Source organism: Pagrus pagrus (assembly GCF_965226575.1).
Source record: "Pagrus pagrus genome assembly, chromosome: 8".
Taxonomy (NCBI): Eukaryota; Metazoa; Chordata; class Actinopteri; order Spariformes; family Sparidae; genus Pagrus; species Pagrus pagrus.
The window spans coordinates 13337164-13360941 of record NC_140192.1 but is presented as its reverse complement, the minus strand read 5'-3'; the positions used below and the strand labels follow the sequence as shown (position 1 = coordinate 13360941).

The following is a 23778-nucleotide window of genomic DNA, read 5'->3' as shown; positions in this document are numbered from 1 at the left end:
ACACTCTCCCCATGACAAACAGCCACCATGAAGCACAGAGAGCATCTCTCCGTATGCGTCCTGCTGGTACTTTGTGTGACATGGAGTGCACATGGAGGGAATATCCTGGTGTGGTACACTGAAGGCAGCCACTGGATTAACATGAAGCCTGTACTGGAGACGCTGGTGGACAGGGGACACCAAGTGACAGTTTTGGTCCCGAGCACGTCCATGTTCATGAACAAAAGTGAGCCTTCCCGCTTTAGCTACGAACCCTTCAGCGTCTCTATCTCAATGGAGGAAATGGAGGACTTCTTTAATGAGTACCTTCACTTCTCCATGTACGAGATGGATCATTTGAGCTACTTCCAGATTTACATGAGATACATGGAGCTGATGACGGAAGACCTGCAGTACTCTTTGAAGTATTTGGATGGCGTGCTGAAATCAGAAACCATAATGAAGAAGCTGAAGGAGGGAAAATATGACCTTCTCCTGGCTGACCCCATCTACCCTGGCAGTGACTTAACAGCAGAGATTTTGGGCATCCCCCTGGTTTTCTCCCTGCGCTTTTCCATGGCCCATAACTGGGAGAGACTGTGTGGTCAACTACCTGCTCCACCTTCCTTTGTCCCCGGCGCTATGAGCAAACTGACGGATAAGATGGACTTCTCAGAGAGAGTGTGGAACTTCCTCTTCTACGCACTGCAGGATGCTGTGATTGATTATATTTCTTGGAATGAATTAGATAAATACTACTCCGAGGTCAAAGGTCAGTAACTTAGCTACAAGATACACTGAGTGCAACAACACATATTCTATAGACAACACAAAGTCCAATGATGATTAAATTGCTTGGAATTATTACAGTGATGTTATATCCAGTCACTTTCATCAAGTATTTGATTGTCTAAGTAAATAAAGCTTAGCTATTATCTCATTTGAAGTATGGGTGGTACTTTCCAATGGTCAGCTGTCGTCCATTACATGTGACAGGAAAACCCACCAGTGCCTGTGAGATGATGGGTAGAGCAGACATCTGGTTGATACGAACCTACTGGGATTTTGATTTCCCTCGTCCATTCCTCCCCAACTTCAAATTTGTTGGTGGGATCCACTGCAGACCTGCTAAACCTTTACCAAAGGTAGGGCTGTCTTGTCTATTAGAGGCCTATAAATCTTCTATCATACCACCACAGTATTCCTGATTGAGATAATGTTACTTTTCTTGTAGGATATGGAAGAGTTTGTGCAGAGTTCTGGAGACGCTGGCATCGTGGTCTTTACTTTGGGATCATTCATCAAGAACATCACCACAGAGAAAGGAAATATGATCGCATCGGCCCTTGCTCAGATCCCACAAAAGGTCAATGAACAATCTCTATGTGCAAACTACAATGAACCTAAATAATCCCTGAACACATGTTTTGACATGGCAAAGCAGTAGCAAGCAAAGGATAATTTTAAAAACTCTTCTTGTGAAGAAATTTAAGGCGGCTTGAACTGTCTAACTGCCGAGGCTTAAACTGCCATTTCAAGAAGTGACTTTTTAGACCAGTCACTTCTTAGACCAGCTGTATCAGATGATGTTATGTAATAACACATCGTCATCTGAAAGTTTAACTCTCAAATTAGGTTTTCATACCACTTTGGCCTTCAATAAAGCTAACTTCCCTGCAGAGTTTAAAGTTAAATCAGCTAATGATTAAGTAGGAGGTCAGCAGTAACACATGATTAAATGACTTATGGTCATAAAGTTCTACAATATTGTGACATAAGGCAATGAGAAACAATCAAAAGAGTGAAAAATATGATATGTACCATTTAAGAAGATTTTATGGGAAGGGTGGAGATGGGATTTTCAAAAATAAGGGACAGTTACAAATCACAATGGATTTTATATGTAGAACTAAAACCACAAGTTTATCAATGAAGAGTGACCATTTTACTAGTAAAAGTACTTTAGTTTTATAACAAAATACAATTTTTCCCTCTTTATTTTAGTATGCATAAACACTTCTATAAGTGTCTTTATTATTGTTTAAAGGTGCTGTGGAGATACAGTGGAGAAAAACCAAAGACTCTGGGTGATAACACAAGGATTTACGACTGGATCCCTCAGAATGACCTACTGGGTAAGTACAACTTTCATATAAACCTACTGAACAGGCCTTTGAGACAGTAATCGTAATGACTTTCACTGTAAAATGAACTAAGGTATCCACCACATTATCCACCACATTGTTTTGTTTATTATTTAAATTTGAAAATGGAATAATTCTAAATGGGACATATAAGAGAGATCAAAGGAGTGGTGACGTAAGTACTCACATCTTTTGCTAAAGTAAACCTAGCATTAGCAAAGTGAAGAAATACCCTGTTAGTAAAAGTAAATAAAATCACAAAAGTGTTAGCATTAATAAATACATAAAGTAAACTTAACACTGTTGCAGTTAGCAGAAGTTTGGCTTAGTTTAATAAATTTGTACTGCTGGGTAGCTTGTCAATGTCCCCCTTGGGATCAGGTCTTGTCTTATCTTGATAGATTTTAACACATCATAAATCATTTCATGATTATATTTTGTATTATTAATTGACATCTGTAACCAGTGACTAAAGTTATAAAATAATGCGAATAGTTTTCTCTGGAATGTAGTGGAGTAGAAGTATAAAGTAGCATAAAATGGAAAGACCAGTACACAAGTACCTCAAAATTGTGTTGCATACAGTACTTGTTCTTTATACAGTGAAAGTTAACTATTTACACAACAGCTGTGTCCCACTACACACTTATCATAACCATTACGTAGTTATTTTTCTAGAAAATTGCTTTTGCAGTCGAGAGATGATACAATACCTGTTGCTGTGCTCAAATTGCAACTTCAGATGTGAAGTGTGCCTGGGGCAGTTTCTTCGGCCATTTCACCATTATAGTTGAAACAGTTTTAAGTTTGGGGGCATTCACATAATTTACTTGATTGTGTACTTTTTTGTCACTTCAATATGTACTCAAAACCTGCTAAGATTTAGTGTGTAGTATGTAATTGTAGCACAAACACTTGAGGTTGGGGTTGGCTAGTCAATATATGATAAAAGATGTGCTTTAACAGCTTGCCTCAATTGGAGAAAGTAAAGTATGGTTCATGATTTTTGCTACCCTATCAGGTCACCCCAAGACCAGAGCTTTCATCACCCATGGTGGCACAAATGGGATTTATGAGGCTATCTACCACGGTGTCCCCATGGTGGGCATCCCCATGTTCGCTGACCAGCCAGACAACATGGTCCATGTTAAGGCTAAGGGAGCTGCAATTATTGCAGACCTTAACTTTATTAAGACTGAGGACCTGAGAGATGCAATCAATACTGTCATCAATGACAAATCGTAAGTGCTATTTTGCCTTCACATTTACATTTACAATACAGATTTACGAAATGCCATAAAGGATCCATTATCTAATGTAGTATGGCAGGGCTCAGTTACCAACAGAGTTTCAAGGTCACAAATTGATTAGAAAACCACTTGATGGCCTTTACCCCTCGTATATTGGTATATATTTGTATATCTACATTCATAGGTACAAGGAAAACGCCATGCGACTGTCCAGTATTCACCACGACAGACCAGTGAGCCCTCTGGATGAGTCGGTATTCTGGATTGAGTTCACCATGAGAAACAAAGGGGCCGAGCACCTGAGGGTCCAGGCCCATGAGCTCACCTGGTACCAGTATCACAGCCTGGATGTCCTGGTCTTCCTCCTCGCCATGGTTCTGCTCCTCGTAATTATCTTCATCAAGACCTGCAGTTTCTGTTTACGGCTGTGCTGTGGCAGAAAGGGAAAGACAAAGAGAAAGGCTGAATAACTGACTTTATTCAAATATAGTTGTAAAGAACTGATGGGTGAAAAAACAAACCGTTCACTGGTTGTCCAGTTGGTCTAAAGCATGCAAGGTAACCCCAGTGCCCTGGATTGGAAATTGTGCTTTGGGATGAGTAATTATCACTTCTGATAGTCGGGGCAAAACAAATTTGAAAAGACATGTCAGTTTACAGCGTCTGGTAATGTTGTGAAAAGACTTTGTTACGTTTTTTGTTCTGTCACCATAAACTTGCATTCCAATATATATGGTCAGTCTTCCTGTTTGCTCCTTCATGTATCAACAGTAATTACTTCAATTGCTGACAGCTGTGTGCCAATTTGCATAACTGCACCTGAGGCCAGTTTGACATCAAAAGCTGAATGTTCATTGGCTGGTGTAAGTGTAAGAGAGAAAACACGCACACCAAGTTTTCATTCTATGCCTTTACTTAATATTAATGACACCCCTCATGACCCAACAGGTTTTCTTGGCACACAACAGCGCCATTCACAATATTTATACAGACATGGACATATGGGCTGTAAATTATGACACAACAGAAAATATTGTATTAAGTAACAAAAATCAAGTGATGTAATCCAACTTAAAAAAAAAAGATGAACAGCCCTACCGTATCATCAGGACAAAGCAAAAGAGCTTTACACAAATATCAGTGACTGTAAAATTTGCATTACAATATAATTTGTGTGTTTGTGTCTGTGGGTGGGTGGGGGTTATGGTGTTTTATTTCCATCATTTTTTCAGTTTTCCATCTTCTTTGACCTTCCATAACATAAGCTCCATGCAGGCAGCAGCGTCTTCTGCAGTGTCGTGGCCACAAACTGGTGAAACATTGATACAGCACATTTAAACAAGTTCAAATTGACAAAACATGCATTTGCTATAAATTTGTAGCCTGATTATGATCCATTTCTTTATTTCAATTTTGAGTTTGTTTCCGATGTATAGCTGAGTTTAAACTCAATAGACATTCAAATAAAACAAACACTTGTATGGTGGCTGTGGCTATCCATGATGATGACGACCCACCACGCTCTTGGATGATCCTCCTGAGGTATTCAGCAGTGAGGTTGTTGAGGGTTAGCTTGTGAGGGGGGCCCAGACGATGGGGGAAGACCACTGATGTGTCCGCCACCATCCCATGGAGCAACTACAGTAAAGAGGAACAGAACTGACGCTCTTATTACCGAGACTAGCCTGTTCAATAAAGTCAACATTACTCTCTTTAATCATAAAGAGGTACACGAAAAAGTAGTAGCACTTTGAGTCACCTTTAATAAACTAAAAAAAAAAAGAAGAATCTTAAGCAGGATAGCAGTGCTACTAAAAAGCATACAATGTTGATTGCCAACTACCATTTGTTAACCGCTTATGTCTTTTATAGAAAACACGTGACTACACTTTCTCTTGTAAATGCAGTGATGTGTCCAACGTGTTATGATTTGTGAGACTGCTTACCTTGACATAGTATTGCCATATTTACATCTTTTAATTATTCTCTTAAAAACTCTCAAACTCTTCCCAAAGACCTATCCACCTTATTCCTAGCCCCCATGATATGGGCGTGACTTCCTGTACCATCACCATGGAAAATGCCGGTTCTGGTTAAGTGACAGGACGCCAATTTCCCTCCTTAGAGCAATTGGTACCGTCCAAGAGGGTGAATACTACTACATTCGAGTGAGTAATACCAACATCATTATTGCCTATGCCACTTAGCCATCAGGAAAATTAAGTTATTTATAGATGAGCCCATGAACTGACAAAAAAAGTTTTAAAAAATAACTAAACTTAACAAATAAACAAATAAATATAGTCACACATGAATGGTGCATGGTGATAGTTCTGAAGGTGGCCATGATCATTTTGACTGGCTTTTTGTTACAAATCTCTTTTAAACAAACATGCTCACAGCCTTCTTTTGAAAGTCTTGTTCATAATCCCAGGTATACCAGGAATGCAGAGTTATGTTGGAAAAAGCTTACAGTAGTCACCTTCAGGGCACAGAGGTCTGTTTCCAGGCCGTGTCCAATCAGAATGGTGTCGGCGCTAATGAAGCTCAGTAAGGTCTCCTGCACCTCTCTGAGGGAGGTGCAGTTACCCTTCACATCTTCCTCACTGATGCCTGAAAACCTTGACAAGTACAGTGTCATTGATACATAAAGTAGTCATTTAAGTACCTTCATTTGATCAGCCAGCCTATTGGTAATGATCATTGGACATTGGCCAGTGCCTTTAAGCTAGTGACAATACTACTTGCACAGCTGTGCATTCCCAATTTTCTTAATTTTCTAAATACAAAGTATAAGTGCTTTACAATCAACTTTTAGCTTTTGCCAGTTTTCATATCAACTTTGGGTTATTTCCAATGAGAGACACAGCTTATATCCTTGCTTAAAGCAACAGCCAAGTTTCTTATTACAGTACCTGGTGTTATAGTCGATGATCTCATTATCAGGTCTGACAAAGGTGTCATAGACAACTTGCACACTTGAGTTGATCAGCGTCACTCTGGACAGCTCCAGACCATGAATAGTGTAACACTATGAAGACAAACGCATAACAATATTGACTGTTTTCAGTGCGTACTTCAGTGGAAACAGACAGATGGACCACCAGTCAGCCTTCATTTTTGGCAGACAACAATGTATAGTGACCCAATCTCAACACTGATGGGGTTATTTTTCTATAGCCATTATATTGTGCAATCAACATTTACTTTATAATGATACGTAAAGCAAAATAACTGTCAATCGCCAATCTAAGGCCAGCTAAAAATTAAACGTCAAAATTATTTTTTAACTTCATCCGTAGGTGAAGGTGATTTGGGTAGATGGGGACCTTGTTTTAAAATGTAAAAAAACATAAAAAGGCTGATAAAAATTGATTTGAAAAGACAATATTTGCACCCACGTTGTGCAGTAGTGCTGGTGCACCCACTTAAGACGGGATGTGCGACAGTTTAGCAGCTACAGTAAGGATATTTGCTTAAAAAAGGGTGACTTGGATTACACCGGACGAGCTGTTTGGAGCCATTTTATGTTTTCTTTCAGCTGTTTTTTTAAGTTTTAACTTGTTCTGACTTTCCATCAACCTGGGGGCGAGTAGATAATGACAGAATTTAGCTTTTTTGGTGAACTTATCCTTTAACTTTATATTGTGGAAAGCTGAAACGCATCATCATTGTGAAACAAAGAACACAAGAGGATCTGGTGTTGAAATGTTTCATTCTGTCAATTAACTAGGCTATACTGTTGTCTTCAAAAACGGTTTTACTTTTGTGTTACTCTGAATTCATGTGGTCATATACCACCAGTTTTAATCTGATTTACCATTTCACAATCCAAGGAGAAGACCCCAGGACAGCCTGTATTGGAGACTGGTCGGGGTACAGTTGAGACAAATCCATCCAGGTTGAGTGAATCATGGACATGCAACTGTTGAAGACAAAAAAAAATATGAATTCACCTGCAGGTACATTGGAGGAGGTCTAAAGAGGAAATCAAGTGATGGAATAATCTACCACTTTCTTTCCTTACCTGAAACACCTGACATCCAGGTGCTCCCATGACTCCCTCACAGCAACTGTAGCGGGTCTCCACTCCACCTGGCACTGTGATCAGTTGTGGAGTAGGCTGTATAGTAATCACTTTTAAGCATTTAGGATGTTTTTAAAACAAAACTAGAGTATACTCACCTTTATTCTTAACTGCTTTCCCATAGTGGTAATTACACTCCTCCTTACGGATGTGTTTGCCCGTTTGGCTCACAGAATATGTCGCCCCACATCGACAGCAGATCCTCTTGAGGGCTTCAACCAACAAAACAGAAAAAGACCATCACCACAGAGCAATGTGTTGAGAAAAGAAACCTTCACTGTAGTTAAGTATAGCACAGGTTAAGGCTGCCCTCTAGTGACATGATATGAGAATAGCATTAAGTTGTCTCATAGTTGGAGTAAGAGTTATGGGAATATTTTTCTACTTACGGTCTGCTTTGCCTTTCTTATTGTCAGCAAAAAGAATAGCAGAACCGGGTTTCTCTGGGTGCTGGAGGGGATAGTTGCTCTCAATCAGCCTCTCCTCGGTCAAAATGTAGTCCTTCAAACTCTCATACAATGCCTTATCATCTGCCAGAAACACAAATTTACTGAGAAGCTGCCAACTTATTTGATGAATTGAAAATGCATTCAAAAGGAAACTAATTTATCTCACCATTTCCTTTTAACTTCTTCAAGTTAAGTGGAATATTGCCTTTGAATCTTTGGCTGCTGACTTCGTTTTCATCTGCACCAGAAAAAACATAAATGGATTACATATAACTAAATTATTTCTTACAATCGGCATCAATTACACGTTTCATGGACAGTTTGAGTTTTCCACGAGTTCTGACCTTTAGCAGCAACAGCACTTTGGTTCTTTAGCCTCTTCAGTGCATTCACTGCAACACTCATATATTTGAGTTTGTTCACACTGCGATTATACAAAGTCCTCTCTTCTGCAACTGCCTATCAACATTAACAGGGTAAGAATTAAATGGATTAATATCTAGACAGGAGTTTGTCAGTGAGGATGATATTAAGTGGCACAAGCTCACCTTCTCAAAGGCTTCATTGACATTGGCTGTTGTTTTGAGGAACTCCTCTGTGAACATGTTGACATAACGCTGTCGGGTGTCATGGGGCACTTTGTCTTTGACAGCCTCGCCATTCTGCTTCAATTTACGTTTAGTGGGCACTGGCTAAAAGAACATATTTATCATTAATATTCAACAGATGAAACAGGTCTAACTCACACAAGACACAAGTTAAATTTCTTGAAAATTGCCACAACAAAGGCTGCTTTTTGCTTCTCACCTTAACCGTAGCAGCTGTAGGAACAGTGGAGGAAGCGGCCTGACTTGAATGTGCAGATGCAAAGGTCAGTGAAGGCTTGCGTGCCTGTGCCGGGATGAGCACCGGCGCTGTTGTGCGGTATCTTTGCACAGTGGTAGCTGCAGGTGGATAATATGTTTGTTTCACAGCGACAGCATTAGTCTGCACTTGACTGATTGGGGTTAGCACTGAAGTAACTGGGCAGGAGCTGGAAGTTACAGGCAAAGGGAAGGTGCCCTGTGGGAGGATCAGATGCAAGTTGTTGCCCACTCCAATCACTGCAGTCCCCAAAGGTATGTAGTTCACATAAGCTGTGAAAAGACAAACACACATGCAGATATGATGCACTGAGGCAAAGCAACCACAAGAAAAAATAATTCTACTCCAAGTTTTGAAAGAAATGCTGCTTGATCCACATACAAGACAACAAGGTAGGTTTCAGGGTGTTTTACTGGTTCATGTCAACATCAAATGTGAAGACAGATATATGGCACAAAAGTTATCGCATTTAAATTTAATAAAGGCTTAACTTTGCTATTTGACAATAATGTGTGTCATTTTTTTGACCCACGTTTTCATGGTAATATTCAAATTAAATCTCGTCCAGTACAGCCAACAGAAGCTTACCATTTTGCACATGAACAGGCTGCAGGTTTTCAGGGGTTTGAGCTGAAGCAGAAGGTGCGCTCTGGGCCTCTGGCCTCCTCTGATAGGTTGAAGAAACAAATGCCTGACCACCTTTAACTGAGTTGGTCAGCATGGAGGCTCTCTGCTGTACCTGCTGGATCTTGGAATTGACAGCAGGCTGGGAGGCAAATCCTGACACCGCAGGCCCACGTAGGGGAACCAGGACCTGGGGCTGAGGTCTGTTTTTAACCACTGGCTGCTGAATGGAGTGAGTAAATCACAAATGTTCTTAAAATTATGATTCAGGCTTGAAATTCATATCTGTAATCTTGAGGGGGTAGTAAGCCTGAGAAAAATGTTCAAAAAAATTCATTTTATAAACTATATCTTTGAATTAAAGATGGAAAACGTAATGAAAAAAGTCCTTTGCAGTGTGAAAAAGTCTGTATTCTTAAAGCAATACTTACTTATTAAAAAGATGAGAGCCACCCCCATATATGAAGACTTAATAGTAACCATTTCATCTGTATGTAGCATTTACCTCTGTATGTTTGGCTTCATGAGCCATCCTCTTCTTTCCTGCCAGTGCTTGGGGTTTAACATTCAACTCTGCCTTCTCCACATCCATGGCTCCAACCTTAAAATGACAAATTGAGAGTATGGATCTTTACACTGTGGAAGATTTGTCTTCGCCTTTAAACATGAGTGTCTTACAGCATACTTACAGACACATTGGGCTGCACATCATTTCCCTTATCCTCGTTGTTTGCCTCCATGAAGATCCTGTAGCATTCCTCCATCGGGTCACTGTCAGACAGCTCAATTTCTGAATAGTTGAGCTCATCTTCATCGTCAGAGCTGGTATCAATGGTTATTACTTCCTTGTTATCCGCTCTCCCAAAAAGCTGCTCAGTTGATGTGGATGATGATTCAGCTCTGCATGTCAAACTTGAAGCTGAAGAAATGTCCCAAGTCGGCCCATGGCTGCTGCCCGACACTGATTCTGCTGGCTCCAGGTAGCTTTCAGGTGGCACATGGTTAACCGAAGCTTCACCCAGCATCTGTCCTGGAATTTTGCTTGTTGTTTTCTGGCTGTGGAGCAGCATTGATGGTACAGATTTTGTGGAAGACCACTGATTACCCTCTCTGTTCTGTGCTAGCAGATCTGTTTTCTGAGCTTGCTTGGTGTGTTGCCTTAATTGTGAGTCTGAGTTAGCAGCTGGAGCTTTATAAAAAAGTGAATTCTTAGATGGAACATTATATGGCTGCATAGGATTCATTTTCTCAATACTATGGGGCAGCTCACACTGAGGCAATTCAACCTGAAACGTCTTTTCTTCCTTTTCTGCCACCAGATTTTTACAGTTTTGATATTTCTGGTTTGTGGTGGCAGGAGGACTTGCAGCTTCAGGACTTCTATCCACTATTACTTCAGCAGTCTTAAAATGAGTGATTTTATAGCTTTCTCTTCCCAGATCTTCTGAATCTCCAGTCAAGTCAACTACATTCCCATCAACTGGTATATTTTTGCTTTCTTTGTTTTCATCTAGATCAGATGAACCTGGACTGAATTCAGCACTGCAAAAACTATAAACACTACTTTCTTCTAATGTGGGTGCAGATTGAGATCTGACCTTGCAGGCCTCAGTATCTGCAAGGCTCAGTGGCGGAGAATGATTTGAAATGGTTGCCGTTTTGACCTCAGTCCATTCCACAACTTTATCCTGGAGGGATTTGCCAGCAAGAGAATCAACAGGTTTCTCAACTCGCCCTCTCCTTTTGGCAGGCGAGGGAGGAATGTCAATAATCAAGACGCTGTCTTCATTAGAGTCATCAAGTGGCTCTGGAGACGGCAGTTGGGAAGGCTGAGGCTGATATGTGATTGGCTTCTTTTGGTCAGAAGGCACAGCTTTTCTTGCTCTTTTCAAACCTTTACCATGTTTCAGTTTATGCTCTTTACCTGATGAACTGTATGAGCTCAAGTCAGCAGAAAAGTTGGACAGAGGGTCATACTCCAAATCAGTCCTTGGTTTTGAGTTGTCGACCACGTACTTCTTTCCTCGGGAGAATGTTTTAGTGGAGTTTGCGCATGAAGACCGTCCAAGAGAACCTCTGTCTACAGTTTTACTTGCAGTCTCAGACTTGTCATTAGGCACAGAGTTTCTGCTATCTTGCTGTACGGTCTTGTAGTGCGACAGGCGCCTTTTCTCCTGCTCCACCTCGTGCCTTACAGTTTCAATCTCCTTGTTGATCCGCTCCAGCTCCTGGAGGCATTCGTCTTTGGTCTCATCATTCACTGGTGCTTCAGAGTCAGCATACAGATAGCCATGTTGTACTCCTGTTCAAAAAGGATATGAGATGGGGCTTACTAGCATTAGTGATATGACTGAAAGTAGGGCTGGGCAGTATGGCCTTAATATCACAATATGTTTAGGTCATTTCCTAATATAGAATACATACCTCTGAATTTTGAAATCTTCCCAAAAGCACATGGATATGGTAGACAAAATCAAATATTTCAAACCAAAATACCCTACTTCAATATCGATACTGCAACAACATTGTAGTGATGACTATTGGTACTTTCAAAGAATACGAACAATGAGATTTCTGATCAATAATCATCACTAATGTGGATATAATGACCAAGTGGGTAAAGACAGGTATTAGAACAAGTAGAGCAACCTGGTAAGTTTAGAAAATGACATTTTTACTGTCATGCAGCCTTTAAAACTGCATGACAGTAAAGTAAAAGAGTAGACAACACTTATGCATATCACAAAACATCAATAACAAAAATGATTTATAGTCTCTTATCACAATAACAATATATATCGTATATATTTTCATGCCTAATTTTAAAACTACTACAGGGTAAGATTGGGTTAGGTATAAATAAGCTGTGCAGAGTGAAGGTGTGGTGACCTGTGGCTGCGAGAAAACATCTTTACACTTCCATAAATTGAGTGTGTCTCAGAGAAACCATGATTTTGAGTGTTTTATAAAACCATTATTTTAACTGAAATGGACACACACAAAAAAAGCTAAATCTTAGCAATACATATATAAAAAGAAATCAAATAAAAACAATAACAGGAATCAGGACATAGGGGGGCAACATTATTCAGGGAGAAAATGTGATCCCACTACATATTAGCTACATTTTAACCCTTCTTTAAAAAAGAGAAACATGCAGCCTCATCACAAGTGAGTTGGTTTATCTTTAAACTCGCCAAGTTTAAAAAAAAAAAAAAAAAAAAACCATTAGCGTTAACCTATGGCTTAGTTTACCCACTTTAATCTTAAATCACACTTTCTGTGTAATTTAATCTTAATTTACACTTTGTTTCCGGGAGAAAAAAAGAAGAAAAAAAAGCAGAATATGCAATTGAAAACTTTAAACAGGAAACAATTTGGGTTACGTTAGCTGGCTAGCATACCTCAAAACACTGACCTGCATGTGTGGATGATTTATTGGAGGCACCGCACATATCCCGCAACTCTGTGGCATGTTTGTACAAACAGTGTGGCCTCTCACAAAGCCCACGTTTCGATATAGGACAATTTATGTCAGCGAAAAGACCGGACGAGGGAAACATTAGCACAAAAAAATAATGCCACTTTTCACGATGCGCAACACCGCTTGTTTTAGCTAATTAACCAACTGTCGGCAAGCAGGTGCTCCAACTGGAACTTGTGGTGACGCCAGCGTCAAATTTATAGGCTCTGCTAGGGTCGCGAGACGACAATAAAATGATAACGTTTTTAATCCCTAAATAGGTATTTTTACGAGAAATAAAATTAAAATTAACCCCCGAATACATATAACATACTAACTTTCATTTTTGCTTTATTTATTTATTTTTATTTTTTTTTTAATCAAATTGCAGCTCCTTGTGTCGCAGCAATGCCTCCACGTCGGCAGATGGCGCTGCTGCGCAAATCTAAGCTGGAACCTACAACGTATTTTCCGTGTCTGGTACACTTCAACTACCGCAAGCACCACAACAGCGGTCTTTAATGGCGTATTAAATAACAAAACATACATTAAGTTCACGTTGTTTGAAATGGATAAGAGCGAGGATGAGATGGAAGAGGATGAAGCCGAGTGGAAGAACAGTTTCGTGGATTCAGTCCCGTTCAGCCCCGCTACTGCTTCTGGTAAAGTATGACAGGAGAAACTTTCAGTAACGGTTTGTTTTGGCTTTCAGTTGGCCTTTGACGTGCAGAGACAAACACGACTCTGTGTGTCGGCTATCTTCATGTTTCAGATGGTAATTATTGAATGTGGGATCTCAGTTTCAGGTCCGAGCCACAGTAAGACATCAGGACCAACACCTGCACACAGAGTCATTCTGCACTTCGACCTTGACTGCTTTTATGCTCAGGTGGAAATGATCAGAAACCCAGCACTGAGAGAAGTACCTTTAGGTCAACTGATTTAACTACTACAATGCTTCCTCTGTGGCTGTCAGATGTGTTTCTGTTAAAGCCCAGAATACTTTTGTGGTTCAATTATGTGTCTCACCTTCAGGTATTCAGCAGAAATACATCATAGTCACCTGTAACTATGTGGCAAGGGAGCTGGGTGTCACCAAGCTGATGTCTGTTACTAGTGCGAAGGAGAAATGTCCTCAGCTGGTGCTGGTTAAAGGAGAAGACCTGACACACTACAGAGAAATGTCCTATAAAATGACAGGTAGGCAGGAGCAGTGCATCACACATAAATGCTCTGCAAATAAAGCTTCACCTAAATACTACATTCTGCTTACTGTATGTAGTATTCAGCATTTATAGTAATATCCACCCCAAAACATGCTCAGTACGCACATGTGGCCAGTAAATCCAAGGTCCATTTGCTGTTAGGTGGTTGTCGCGGAGAATAATTAAGCTAGCGTTAGATGTTTTGCATTTTAGCAAGGAGCAAGAGAGTCGCTCTTTTCTCAACGTCTCTTGCTGTACTGCCACTATGATTATTGCCTCTGCTTTACTCATTCTCACATACAGTGTACCCCACAGATTAGTGCAACAAGGTCATGCTAACATCATGTATATTTTCTGTTTGTGTGCTCTTCCCCCTTTACCTTTTCTTGTCCTCCTTCCAGAGCTGCTGATGTCCTATTGTCCACTGGTAGAGAGGCTCGGATTTGATGAAAACTTCATGGACGTCACAAAGATGGTAGAAGCAAGGCTAGCGGAGACACAAGAGTCTAACAACTTGTCATTTAAAGGACATGTCTACAACCATTTCAGTGAGTCACATTTGTGCCCCTGGTGCATAGCTGTACATCTACAACATCTGGCTCATGGAAATCGGGAAATGAGTTGTGAAACAAGCCAAGATGCTTAAACTTGTCAGATATTTGCATTGCACTTTCAGTTTCCAACCACGTGAAAAGTTTTTTGAATTTCAGGTTTTCTCAACTGCAGACAGCATGATTTTCTGTTGTTCATTTCCTGCTCAGGTGCAGACGTTGAAGCCAGTGATCATCCAAGGTTGGCTTTAGGTTCACACATTGCAGCAGAGCTGAGAGAAGCCGTCCACACCAAACTGGGTCTGACCGGCTGTGCTGGCATCGCCACAAACAAGCTACTGGCCAAACTGGTGTCCGGCTCCTATAAACCCAATCAACAAACCACCCTGCTGCCGGAGAACGTCAGCGACATCATGGGCTGCCTGAGCGGTCTCCGCAAAGTACCAGGTGTAGATGTTCAGCTTATGTTTAACTATTTATCAATTCAAAACTTTTGTTTGTGTTTTTTAATCGTATCATGCATCCCTGTTGATACATTTGTGGTCCCCTCATGTATTCTTAGGGGTGGGTCACCAAACTGCTAAGAGACTTCAAGCCCTGGGATTGGTCAGCGTGAAAGACCTACAGCTCTTTCCATTGAATGACTTGGTGAGAGAGTTCGGAGGTCCCACTGCTCAGCGCTTGAGGAATCTGGCCCTCGGTGTTGATGACTCACCTGTCACACCTACAGGGGCCCCCCAGGTAGGAAATTGCTGCAGACTTCACTGGACTTCACTCATTTTTTTACCTACAATTCACTGCAATACGGCGGTAACCTTGCAGAACTTTTTATGAATGTGTAAAATGATTACTTTATGATAACATTACTTGAAACGTGTAGACTTTTAGAGATTTAAAAGTATAGACTGTAGAGGTAAACAAAATGCATGTTATTATTGTAGACTTTAGGGCTGTCTATCAGTGGCTTATATTTGCCCTGCAGACCAGCAAACTTGCAGACTTAACGTTATGACAGTGAACACGTCACAGTATGCACGACTGAAGCCAATGAGGTCTCACTCCGCAAGAACAAGGGGTGTAAATTTGGATTCAGCCTATGACAGCATTGCCAGTACTCACACTTTTGGCTTTACTTTCATGCTGACAAAACAAATGTAGGCTCCTTTCTGTGTGTCTATATTGATAAAGTACATTTTGTATTTCAGTAAAAGCCCAGATATCTTTTTTGCATTACTGCAAGCATGGAACTTATCTAATCATTAATTACATTTTTTTTTTTTTTTAAAAAGCAATGGATTGTGGGCCTAATAATGAAAACACAACTTAGTTGCCTCAATATATGTATTGAGGCAACTTTTTCTATGAACAGGAATTTCAGTGTTCCGTGAACCATAAATATAACACACAAGATAATAGTAATCAGCAAGGTATATTACATCAAATGTATTAATATTCATTTAAATAAATAAAAATATTTTACTCTCTCCCAAGTGGATCTGGCCATTTAGATAGATTAAATTAGAGATGTCTGACTCTGAAATTTTACCGAAACAATTTTTTATTTAATTTGTGGTAAAGCATTAAAAAGTATAGAAAATGGAACTTTTTACAGCCCGTGTAGTTGGCGTGTAGCACCATTCTCTATTTTATCAGTTGAAAGTAAAAGTAGGTGTTTGGGTGTCCTTTTGCACAATTTGATATGATTTGATTTGATTTGAAGAGTCGTAACAGCCAGAAAGTCAAAGTAATTGTAGGGTTCAGTTGTCCAGGCAAACTCATGAACCTTGTTGATATCATTATTGTCATAGTTCCTCATTAATGTCCCTTTTGATGTTAAACTGTGATATTTTATCTTTTTTCCCCCCTAATTAGTATCCTTTTTGTTTCAGTCTCTCAGTGACGAAGACTCCTTCAAGAAAATGTCATCCACTAAAGACGTTTTAGAAAAAATTCAAGAACTCCTGAGCAGTCTTGTGGAGAGGTGAGTTATTTTGTCAGCTCTTTTAAACCTGACATCCGAGCCACTGAATCTAACCTTTGTCGTCTATTTGAAAACTAGGATGCACAAAGATGGCAGGCAGCCTCAAACCTTCCGGCTTACCATCCGTAGATACTCAGCGACCAACAAGTGGTTCAGTCGGGAGAGTCGTCAGTCTCCAATCCCCAACCACATAGGACACAAGATCACCTCTGGTGAGCTTGTGGACAAAAAAAGCAACACTTTTCCCGAGGGAATGAATATGTGGCTTTATACAACAAATTTAAAATCAAATTTCACCATGACATCTAGCTTTGACTGGGTCATAAACACAAAAAAGCCTCTGTAATGTCAGTGAAGATTCTCAGTCATCTAAGTCATGTTGTATCTAGATGTCTAGTTGTAGCATATCTAGATCAGCCTATGTTACATCTCATCCTGTCAACCCTTACCTCTTAAACTGCTCCAAAGTAAGTATGTTAACCCTCTGTGGTTGTTTTTTTACTGTCTCTGCAATGTTTCTATAGGCAGCACTGATGATGCTGTGGTTCAGCTGGCCCCATTGGCAATGAAACTTTTCCACAAGATGGTGGACAGCAGCGCAGCCTTCCACCTCACCCTCATTAACGTCTGCTTCAGTAACCTGCAGACGAGGGGAGCTGCCACCAGCGGAAAGGGCTCCATAACATCTTTCTTCACACTCAGCACGTCTCCCAGAAAAACACAACTCTTCTCAACTCAAAGCCAGGTAGTACACTGAAGTCATGCAGTGTAATCTAGCTTATTGTGATGGTATCTTCATCAGGGTATCTGCAGGTTTTGAAAGGTTTTAAGAAGCATTGAATTCAGATTTCTCATAACAGGCCTAAAAAGTCTTGAATTAGATTTACAAAAATCTTAAATATTTTATTCCAATGTTTGTTACGAAGGTTTTTGTATCTGATTTCAGGCTGTTGGTAGACATGATACAAGTGCGATTGTTATTGGGCTACAATTATCTATCAGTTCTAAGTACTATATCGTAGGCAACTGGACTTGTTTCACGTTCTTGAAGATGTCTCACCGCTCATCCAAGAGGCTTCCTCAGTTCAGAACTGAAGAAGCCTCTTGGATGAGAGGTCACATTAATTTGATTAGTGATGAATCATATATGAATATACCACTGGGAAGTACAGAAAAATGTCAGATAATAAGAAGTAATTGGAGGCCATGTAGTTTCTACTGGTTTTCTGTCAAATAGTCATTCTCAGGTCAGTTTGTTATGAAACAGATATTAAATAACATTTTATATGGTATTAAAAATGTCTTTAAAAGTCCTACATTTTAACTTGTTAAACCCTGCAGACGCCCACTCTGCTGTTACATGATTTTGCCTTCTTAGAAATAGTGTAAGTACTCGGAATTTCTTGAAATCAATTGCTCCTCCTGTTTTATTCTCCAATAGGATGGTTCCTCTCAGAGCGGGGATAGTCACTTAATGGACCATCAGTCCAATGTGATTACTCAACATACCACACAAAAGACAGCAGCCACAAAAAGCCCTCATAGCTCTGAGGCAGCATTACATGGGTTCAAAATAGAACAAAGCCCTGATGTTGCTGGAGAGGACCCTCCGCTTCAGGAAGTATCCTGCTCTTCAACGAGGTCAGACTTTGATGAAACAAATACAACAGTGACTCATCGTTTGCCCCCAAATGTTGACCCGGAAGTGTTCAGACTTCTCCCTGAGGAAATCCAGAAGGAGCTGTTATCTCCTGCCTACTCAAACTCTCTCCCCAGCTCTTCAATGAGCTCAGGCAAAGCCGTTGATGTCCCCAACATAACAGAAAACAAGTCTTCATGTTCATTTACAGACTCACCAAATGTTAAAGACATGAAAGAGCCTGTAAACAAATCGGATCCATCTAACAGGCAGACCATAGCTAATAACCACAGTCCTGCATACGTAAGTGTATTTCCAGGAGAAAACGTCATAGGAGAAGGGAGGCTGCCATCCCACCAGTCTTCTGACTGCGAGTTCCCGGGAAGTGTGGACCCTAAGGTGTTTTCTGAGCTTCCGCCAGATGTGCAAAGGGAGCTGATGATGGAATGGAAGCAACAGAAGCCGGTCCTGAAGACCACCTCGTTCAGGAAACCAGGGAAAGGCTCGATGACCAAAGACAGAAAGGCTGCAGGAAAAAGCAGTCAGGCAAACAATTTGTTCAAGTATTTCAAACCTGCTTAGAGAGAGACACCACTTGCAAACAGCAAAAAATGTGCATTAACAATAACAAAATAAAATAAAATTGCATTCGGAAAAATGTTACAATTAGATCCACATCGACAGAATCAGTAATTGATTGATGATTATGTGAATTCATTAGACATAACAGACTACAGCCTTAAAAATGACCATCGAGTGTGAGCCAAATAACTGGGGGTTTATTTACAAGCTTTCATGGCTTCCCAGCCAAGGTTCAATGCTGTAGATAATATAGAAGGTGGGCATTAAAGATTTTCTACAGTCTCTGAAAAGAATTCATGTTCAGGCTCCAATGTTGAGTTTTATCAACATTACTGACAATGCAACAAAAACAAAACATAGAAAGCATGAGCTTGACAAAGTTTATAATTATTTGAAGTGTTTTTTGTTTTTTTTGTCCACCCCTGTATGTCAGTGTTGATATGTACATTTGTTGCCTTTTTGAAATAAGGATATATTGTTTATAAAAGTTCATTCTGATTTCAAAGCACTTACAAACTGTTAGATTTTTGTTATGCTTTGAACATTATGTGTGAAATGTCCCTTTACCTGAAGTGACCTTTTTATGTTACCCTTTGTAAACATCAATCAAAGTAAACTGGAACTTTAATATCTTTAGTTTCATTGTTTTCGTATTGTTTTCACATTGTTAAGAGAAGCAGGATTACTCCACTGAGCCTGTAGAAGTGGGGCCCGCTCCTTGGTTGGATGATTTCCACTGAAATCCACAGAGGCACACATTATTCACGGACAGGGGCCACAGTCCAGTTTTCAAAGAGCTCTTTTTTTCTCATGAGAAATACCAGAAAACACAAGGTCTGTAAGCACGGCCTCACTTGGTTCTCTCTGGCATGAAACTCCTCCCTGAATCACATGTAAGAAGGGGAAAAGGCTCAAGATGTGTTGTCGCATCATGATAGCGATTATTTTGTTTAATCGGGACGAGACGAGCGACCTCTGAATGGACTTTGGTACTTCCTGCAGATAGACTGGTAAGATGCTTAAATTTTTTAGTCTTTTCGGGGAGCTGTGAAACTGTTTGTGGGTATTTGAGTCTGGGGGTATTTTAGGAAATCACCATACACTGCTTGAAAGTGTTTTCCTTATTGAAAGGTTTTGGTCAGATAAGACTGCTGTAGGTTAGAGGGTTGATTACTCAGCCTCCTCACTCTGCTGATTGCAAAGAACTCAATACCATTAATCATGCACATGGGAAATGACTCCACATTTCATGGACATATCCCGTGTCCTATCAATGCTGTGCTGCTGGAATCTTGAGTTGCATGACCATGAATATTTCCTGAATGCACTCGCCAGCAACACAGATTAGAATATATACTAAAGAAAGTAAAATCTTCAGGATTGTTTGTGCCCTGGAGATCTCTCCAGCGTCTCTTGCATAACCAAATCTGATTTTCCATGCTGACTTTATTGGCCTGCCTGGCTTCAGCTGCAAGTGTAACTGAATCATTGCAGTGACCTTAGTGGCGTCATGCAGTGTTGAGCTGTCTGCCCACAGCTCTTCAAGTCAATGAAAGGAGTTCTGTCTGCCAAACGAGTGTTTTTGCGAACAGCAAAGTCTGAGAGAACTCTGGTGAGGCATTTGACTGCTCATGTAGAAGCCAACCCCAGTCATGTGCTAGTCCCTCAGCACCTAATGAGCAGGGAGGTATGACGTCCCGCTAAGCCTGTGCAGTGGGCCTGCACCCTCAGACTGAAAACTGCAGCTAGGGTGGAGTTATTTCACCTTTCTTTTCTAGTTAACTCACCCACTTTCAAGCTTTCTCTTAACTCATATGGTTCGTTAGGTGATACATCAAACCAGCATAGTATTGTACAACTCTGTGGCAGGTGGAGCTCAGCTGCACAATGGCTGAATGGGACTATGACTATCTGATTAAGCTGCTGGCCCTTGGTGACTCCGGGGTGGGAAAGACCACCTTTCTCCACAGGTACACCGACAACAAGTTCAACCGCAAGTTCACAACCACAGTTGGCATTGACTTCAGGGAAAAGAGAGTGGTAAGTGATGCTAAGTCCCTTTATATGTTTATAACAACATACACATAAGGCCTGAAATCCTGTCTTCACGTTGTGTTTTTTGACTTAAAATACATGCAACTCAGTTCAGAAGTTGGGAAGATTATCATGCTCTGTGGTTTGGATCAGATGTACACAGGGAAAGCTGCTGATGGAATGACTGAGAGGAACTTCAAGGTCCACCTTCAGCTATGGGACACAGCAGGACAAGAAAGGTAAATCTAACCTCATTTTTACATTTAGACATGTTCATTTCAAGTCTAATGAGAGGGCGCCTACCAAACACATCTTCCTGTGGCACTGAACACTAACTACAGCTGAGGCTGACGGGAATGTCATTAGTTTTGCTGATCTGCAAATTAAAACTTCACCCTGATGGTGGCACAAGTGGAGAAGTATTTACAGTTCATCCTCAGGTGAACATGAATGTGTGTACCAAATTTCACGGCTATTCATCCAACAGTTAAGACATTTCACTCAAATTCACAAATCTCAACCCTCAGCCCCGTGGGGGTGCTAGAGGAAACGTTATGGGCTCACCAAAGTCGGTAGGATTCATCCTCTGGAGAAAATGAATGTACATACCCAATTCTTTGCCAATCAATGCAACAGTTGTAGAGATACTCAAAGCTAAAAGTGTCAACCTGCTTGTGGCAACAGAGAAGACAAGGGATCACCAAAGTCAGCAAGATTCAGCCTCTGGGGACAATGAATGTTTTTACAAAATGTCATGGCAATCCATCGAACAATTAATGGACAAACAGACCGACCGATCGCTAGCATGGCAAAAAATCTACACATAAGGAGCCTTATACTGCATAACAAAAGTTGTCCTGCTTTCAGGTTCCGTAGCCTCACTACAGCTTTCTTCAGAGACGCCATGGGCTTCCTGCTGATGTTCGACCTGACTAATCAGCAAAGTTTCCTCAACGTCAGGAACTGGATGAGTATGTGTCATCTCAGCTGCCTGCTCTGCTCCGGCTCAATACTCTTCTATTAAATCAATGCTTTCCTCTCTTGTTGCAAAGCTGCCTTCTAAACCGTGACTAAGGGAATTTCCAAACATCGTTTCAAGTTTGCTCATGCATGACTGTTTGCATCACATGGGTTTAAATGGCTTCCTCTGTTGGTTTAGGTCAGCTTCAGGCCAATGCGTACTGTGATAGTCCAGACATCGTGTTGGTGGGCACCAAAGCAGACCTCCGAGATCTGAGGGATGTTCATGCCAGGCAGGCCAGAGATCTGGCAGACAGATACGGGTGAGGCATTAAAAAACATACTAAGTGTGTGAGACTGTGAAGGGTAGCCATCCATCTATCTCCATCCAAAACACCTGACTCCACACATATTATTACAGCTTGATTTAAACTGACAAATGTGTTTAACTAAGTCAGAGTTTGAAATTGTATAGTTTTACACTTTACATCATTATTGTTTACAAACCCTAATAAATAGGCCTAATAAAAAAAACTTTGAACTTTGTCATGAATTAAATACTCCAATGTCCTTAAAACCTGTCAATCAATGTGAATATAGATGAGAATAAATGGCAACTACTCTGTTACGATATTAAACTACACATCATTGTTTTTAGTAATTTCTGGACCAAAGGACGAATCGATTAATCATTAAAACAATTAGCAGATTATTCAATAATGACAATAGTCATTAGATGCAGCGTTTTGTGAGCATGGTCGCAGTGTCCTGTTTTGGTTATGGGGCTCTTCTTTTGTTACATTTGGATCACACATTGCACCTTTAACTCGCCAACCCCCGCATGTCAGGTTTGGTTCGTTTGGTTAGTTTCAACTTGTAACTGCCTGGTTTTTTTTTTCTGCTGATTTTAAGACTGTTTTTCCAACAACATGTTGAGTAATTTAGCTTGGACATTTTCAGGAGTTTTTATAGTTAAAATATAATTCAATGAATGTCATTCACAATATTTTAAGATATTTTGTCAGCCCACTGTAGATGATGAAGGACAAAATGTGCTTCTTTCACTAGTAGACCATGGGATGGTGCTAGTGAGCTGTCTTTCAATCCTGCTCCAATGATCTCCCTCCTGGAACCTGTGGTTTGGAGCTCATCAGGGGTTGTACAATACATATAGTATTTGAAAATAATAAAATAAAATGTTTAGACTATTGCTAGTTTTTCATTTTTTCTGGTTAAATACTGAAAAGTTGTATCTCTTCAGACTTAGAAGTAAAAATGAAACAATATAGTACCACTCAAGACCAACAGACGTATACAATCAGTGACATGTTTTACAAGTAAATTCTAGAAATCAAAAAAGGTTGTAAACCATTGATTTAGTAGCTGCTCAAGCACACGATATGGTCACTAAATGTCAGCTTATGTTGGATCCAAACTCTTAACTCCTCTCCTAAAATCCTCCTCTGTTCTCGTCAGCATCCCCTACTTTGAGACGAGTGCAGTGACGGGCATCGATGTAAACCAGGCGGTGACCACCCTGCTGGACCTGGTGATGAAGAGGATGGAGCACAGCTCTCACGGGGGCCGTGGCTCCGAACACAACGGCAGCCCCGTGGCCAGCAATGAAATGGTCGAGGCACCTGTGAGGAGGAGGTGTGCCTGCTGATGTTGCCACCGACAGCCACTCTTAACCAATTAACACTGCATCTTTAAAATGTCACTGTTTGCTGGAGCTTGAACAGGGTGCCTGCTACCGTCGGTACGACAGGAGATCAGACTAGAACTTTGGAAATCTGTCCCTTTTCATTTGAAGCAATATTGTTATTACAGTGTGAATTCCTATCTTGGTGTTTGCTGTCTGTAACATTATTTATTCACAGCCTGTGCATTGTTAGGTGAGAAAGAAGAGGGAGAGGAGGGAGATTGTATATAGCAACTAAATTATGCATTGCCTTAAAAACTGTGG

The 23778-nt window shown here is 40.5% G+C and overlaps 4 protein-coding genes across 6 annotated transcripts; 3 read left to right on the top strand and 1 right to left on the bottom strand.

The window, feature by feature from the left end:
• Window positions 1-621: 621 nt before the first annotated feature.
• Window positions 622-4511, top strand: LOC311261392 (UDP-glucuronosyltransferase 2A2-like; the record flags this gene model as incomplete). The annotated part of the gene is made up of 6 exons (XM_084359959.1): window positions 622-751; window positions 976-1124; window positions 1214-1345; window positions 2027-2114; window positions 3145-3364; window positions 3558-4511. The coding sequence occupies 6 exons, from the start codon at window positions 622-624 to the stop codon at window positions 3841-3843; spliced, it is 1005 nt and encodes a 334-aa protein (XP_084216085.1). The 3' UTR covers window positions 3844-4511.
• Window positions 4269-13096, bottom strand: LOC311261388 (uncharacterized protein). Of its 2 annotated transcripts, none has more exons than XM_084359954.1 (16): window positions 12816-13096; window positions 10087-11699; window positions 9903-9998; window positions 9362-9617; window positions 8717-9045; window positions 8458-8601; window positions 8254-8368; window positions 8076-8147; window positions 7850-7990; window positions 7559-7672; window positions 7401-7474; window positions 7194-7298; window positions 6289-6404; window positions 5856-5994; window positions 4891-5011; window positions 4269-4682 (listed from the first exon to the last, which is right to left on the bottom strand). In XM_084359954.1, the coding sequence occupies exons 1-16, from the start codon at window positions 12958-12960 to the stop codon at window positions 4594-4596; spliced, it is 3669 nt and encodes a 1222-aa protein (XP_084216080.1). In that variant the 5' UTR covers window positions 12961-13096; the 3' UTR covers window positions 4269-4593. The 2 variants fall into 2 exon arrangements, with proteins under 2 accessions (XP_084216080.1, XP_084216079.1); XM_084359953.1 differs by having other exon boundaries at window positions 9362-9620; window positions 12816-13095.
• Window positions 12551-19454, top strand: poli (polymerase (DNA directed) iota). 2 transcript variants are annotated; one of them, XM_084359956.1, is made up of 11 exons: window positions 12551-12568; window positions 13267-13522; window positions 13661-13792; window positions 13896-14060; window positions 14467-14613; window positions 14827-15063; window positions 15179-15357; window positions 16506-16597; window positions 16676-16809; window positions 17122-17342; window positions 18039-19454. In XM_084359956.1, the coding sequence occupies exons 2-11, from the start codon at window positions 13429-13431 to the stop codon at window positions 18816-18818; spliced, it is 2181 nt and encodes a 726-aa protein (XP_084216082.1). In that variant the 5' UTR covers window positions 12551-12568; window positions 13267-13428; the 3' UTR covers window positions 18819-19454. The 2 variants fall into 2 exon arrangements, with proteins under 2 accessions (XP_084216082.1, XP_084216081.1); XM_084359955.1 differs by lacking the exon at window positions 12551-12568 and having other exon boundaries at window positions 13259-13522.
• Window positions 19455-19786: 332 nt separating this feature from the next.
• Window positions 19787-23736, top strand: LOC311260798 (ras-related protein Rab-27B-like). Its single transcript, XM_084359019.1, has 6 exons — window positions 19787-19828; window positions 20688-20858; window positions 21006-21091; window positions 21720-21823; window positions 22012-22135; window positions 23289-23736. Exons 2-6 carry the CDS (start codon window positions 20706-20708, stop codon window positions 23476-23478), a joined length of 657 nt encoding a protein of 218 aa, XP_084215145.1. The 5' UTR covers window positions 19787-19828; window positions 20688-20705; the 3' UTR covers window positions 23479-23736.
• The last annotated feature ends 42 nt before the right edge of the window (window positions 23737-23778 follow it).

What these genes read in the sequence shown, in the direction of transcription:
- LOC311260798 (XM_084359019.1), top strand. Translation starts at nt 20,706, where the DNA reads ATGGCTGAATGGGACTATGACTATCTGATTAAGCTGCTGGCCCTTGGT. An exon ending in ACTTCAGGGAAAAGAGAGTG is followed by an intron (nt 20,859 to 21,005) that starts GTAAGTGATGCT and finishes GGTTTGGATCAG; the next exon opens with ATGTACACAGGGAAAGCTGC. An exon ending in GATCTGGCAGACAGATACGG is followed by an intron (nt 22,136 to 23,288) that starts GTGAGGCATTAA and finishes TGTTCTCGTCAG; the next exon opens with CATCCCCTACTTTGAGACGA.
- LOC311261388 (XM_084359953.1), bottom strand. Translation starts at nt 12,960, where the DNA reads ATGTTTCCCTCGTCCGGTCTTTTCGCTGACATAAATTGTCCTATATCG. An exon ending in TCTCCTTGGATTGTGAAATG is followed by an intron (nt 6,405 to 7,193) that starts GTAAATCAGATT and finishes TTGTCTTCATAG; the next exon opens with TGTTACACTATTCATGGTCT. An exon ending in GAGGATCATCCAAGAGCGTG is followed by an intron (nt 4,683 to 4,890) that starts GTGGGTCGTCAT and finishes ATGTTTCACCAG; the next exon opens with TTTGTGGCCACGACACTGCA.
- poli (XM_084359956.1), top strand. Translation starts at nt 13,429, where the DNA reads ATGGATAAGAGCGAGGATGAGATGGAAGAGGATGAAGCCGAGTGGAAG. An exon ending in AATGTCCTATAAAATGACAG is followed by an intron (nt 14,061 to 14,466) that starts GTAGGCAGGAGC and finishes TCCTCCTTCCAG; the next exon opens with AGCTGCTGATGTCCTATTGT. An exon ending in AGGACACAAGATCACCTCTG is followed by an intron (nt 16,810 to 17,121) that starts GTGAGCTTGTGG and finishes ATGTTTCTATAG; the next exon opens with GCAGCACTGATGATGCTGTG.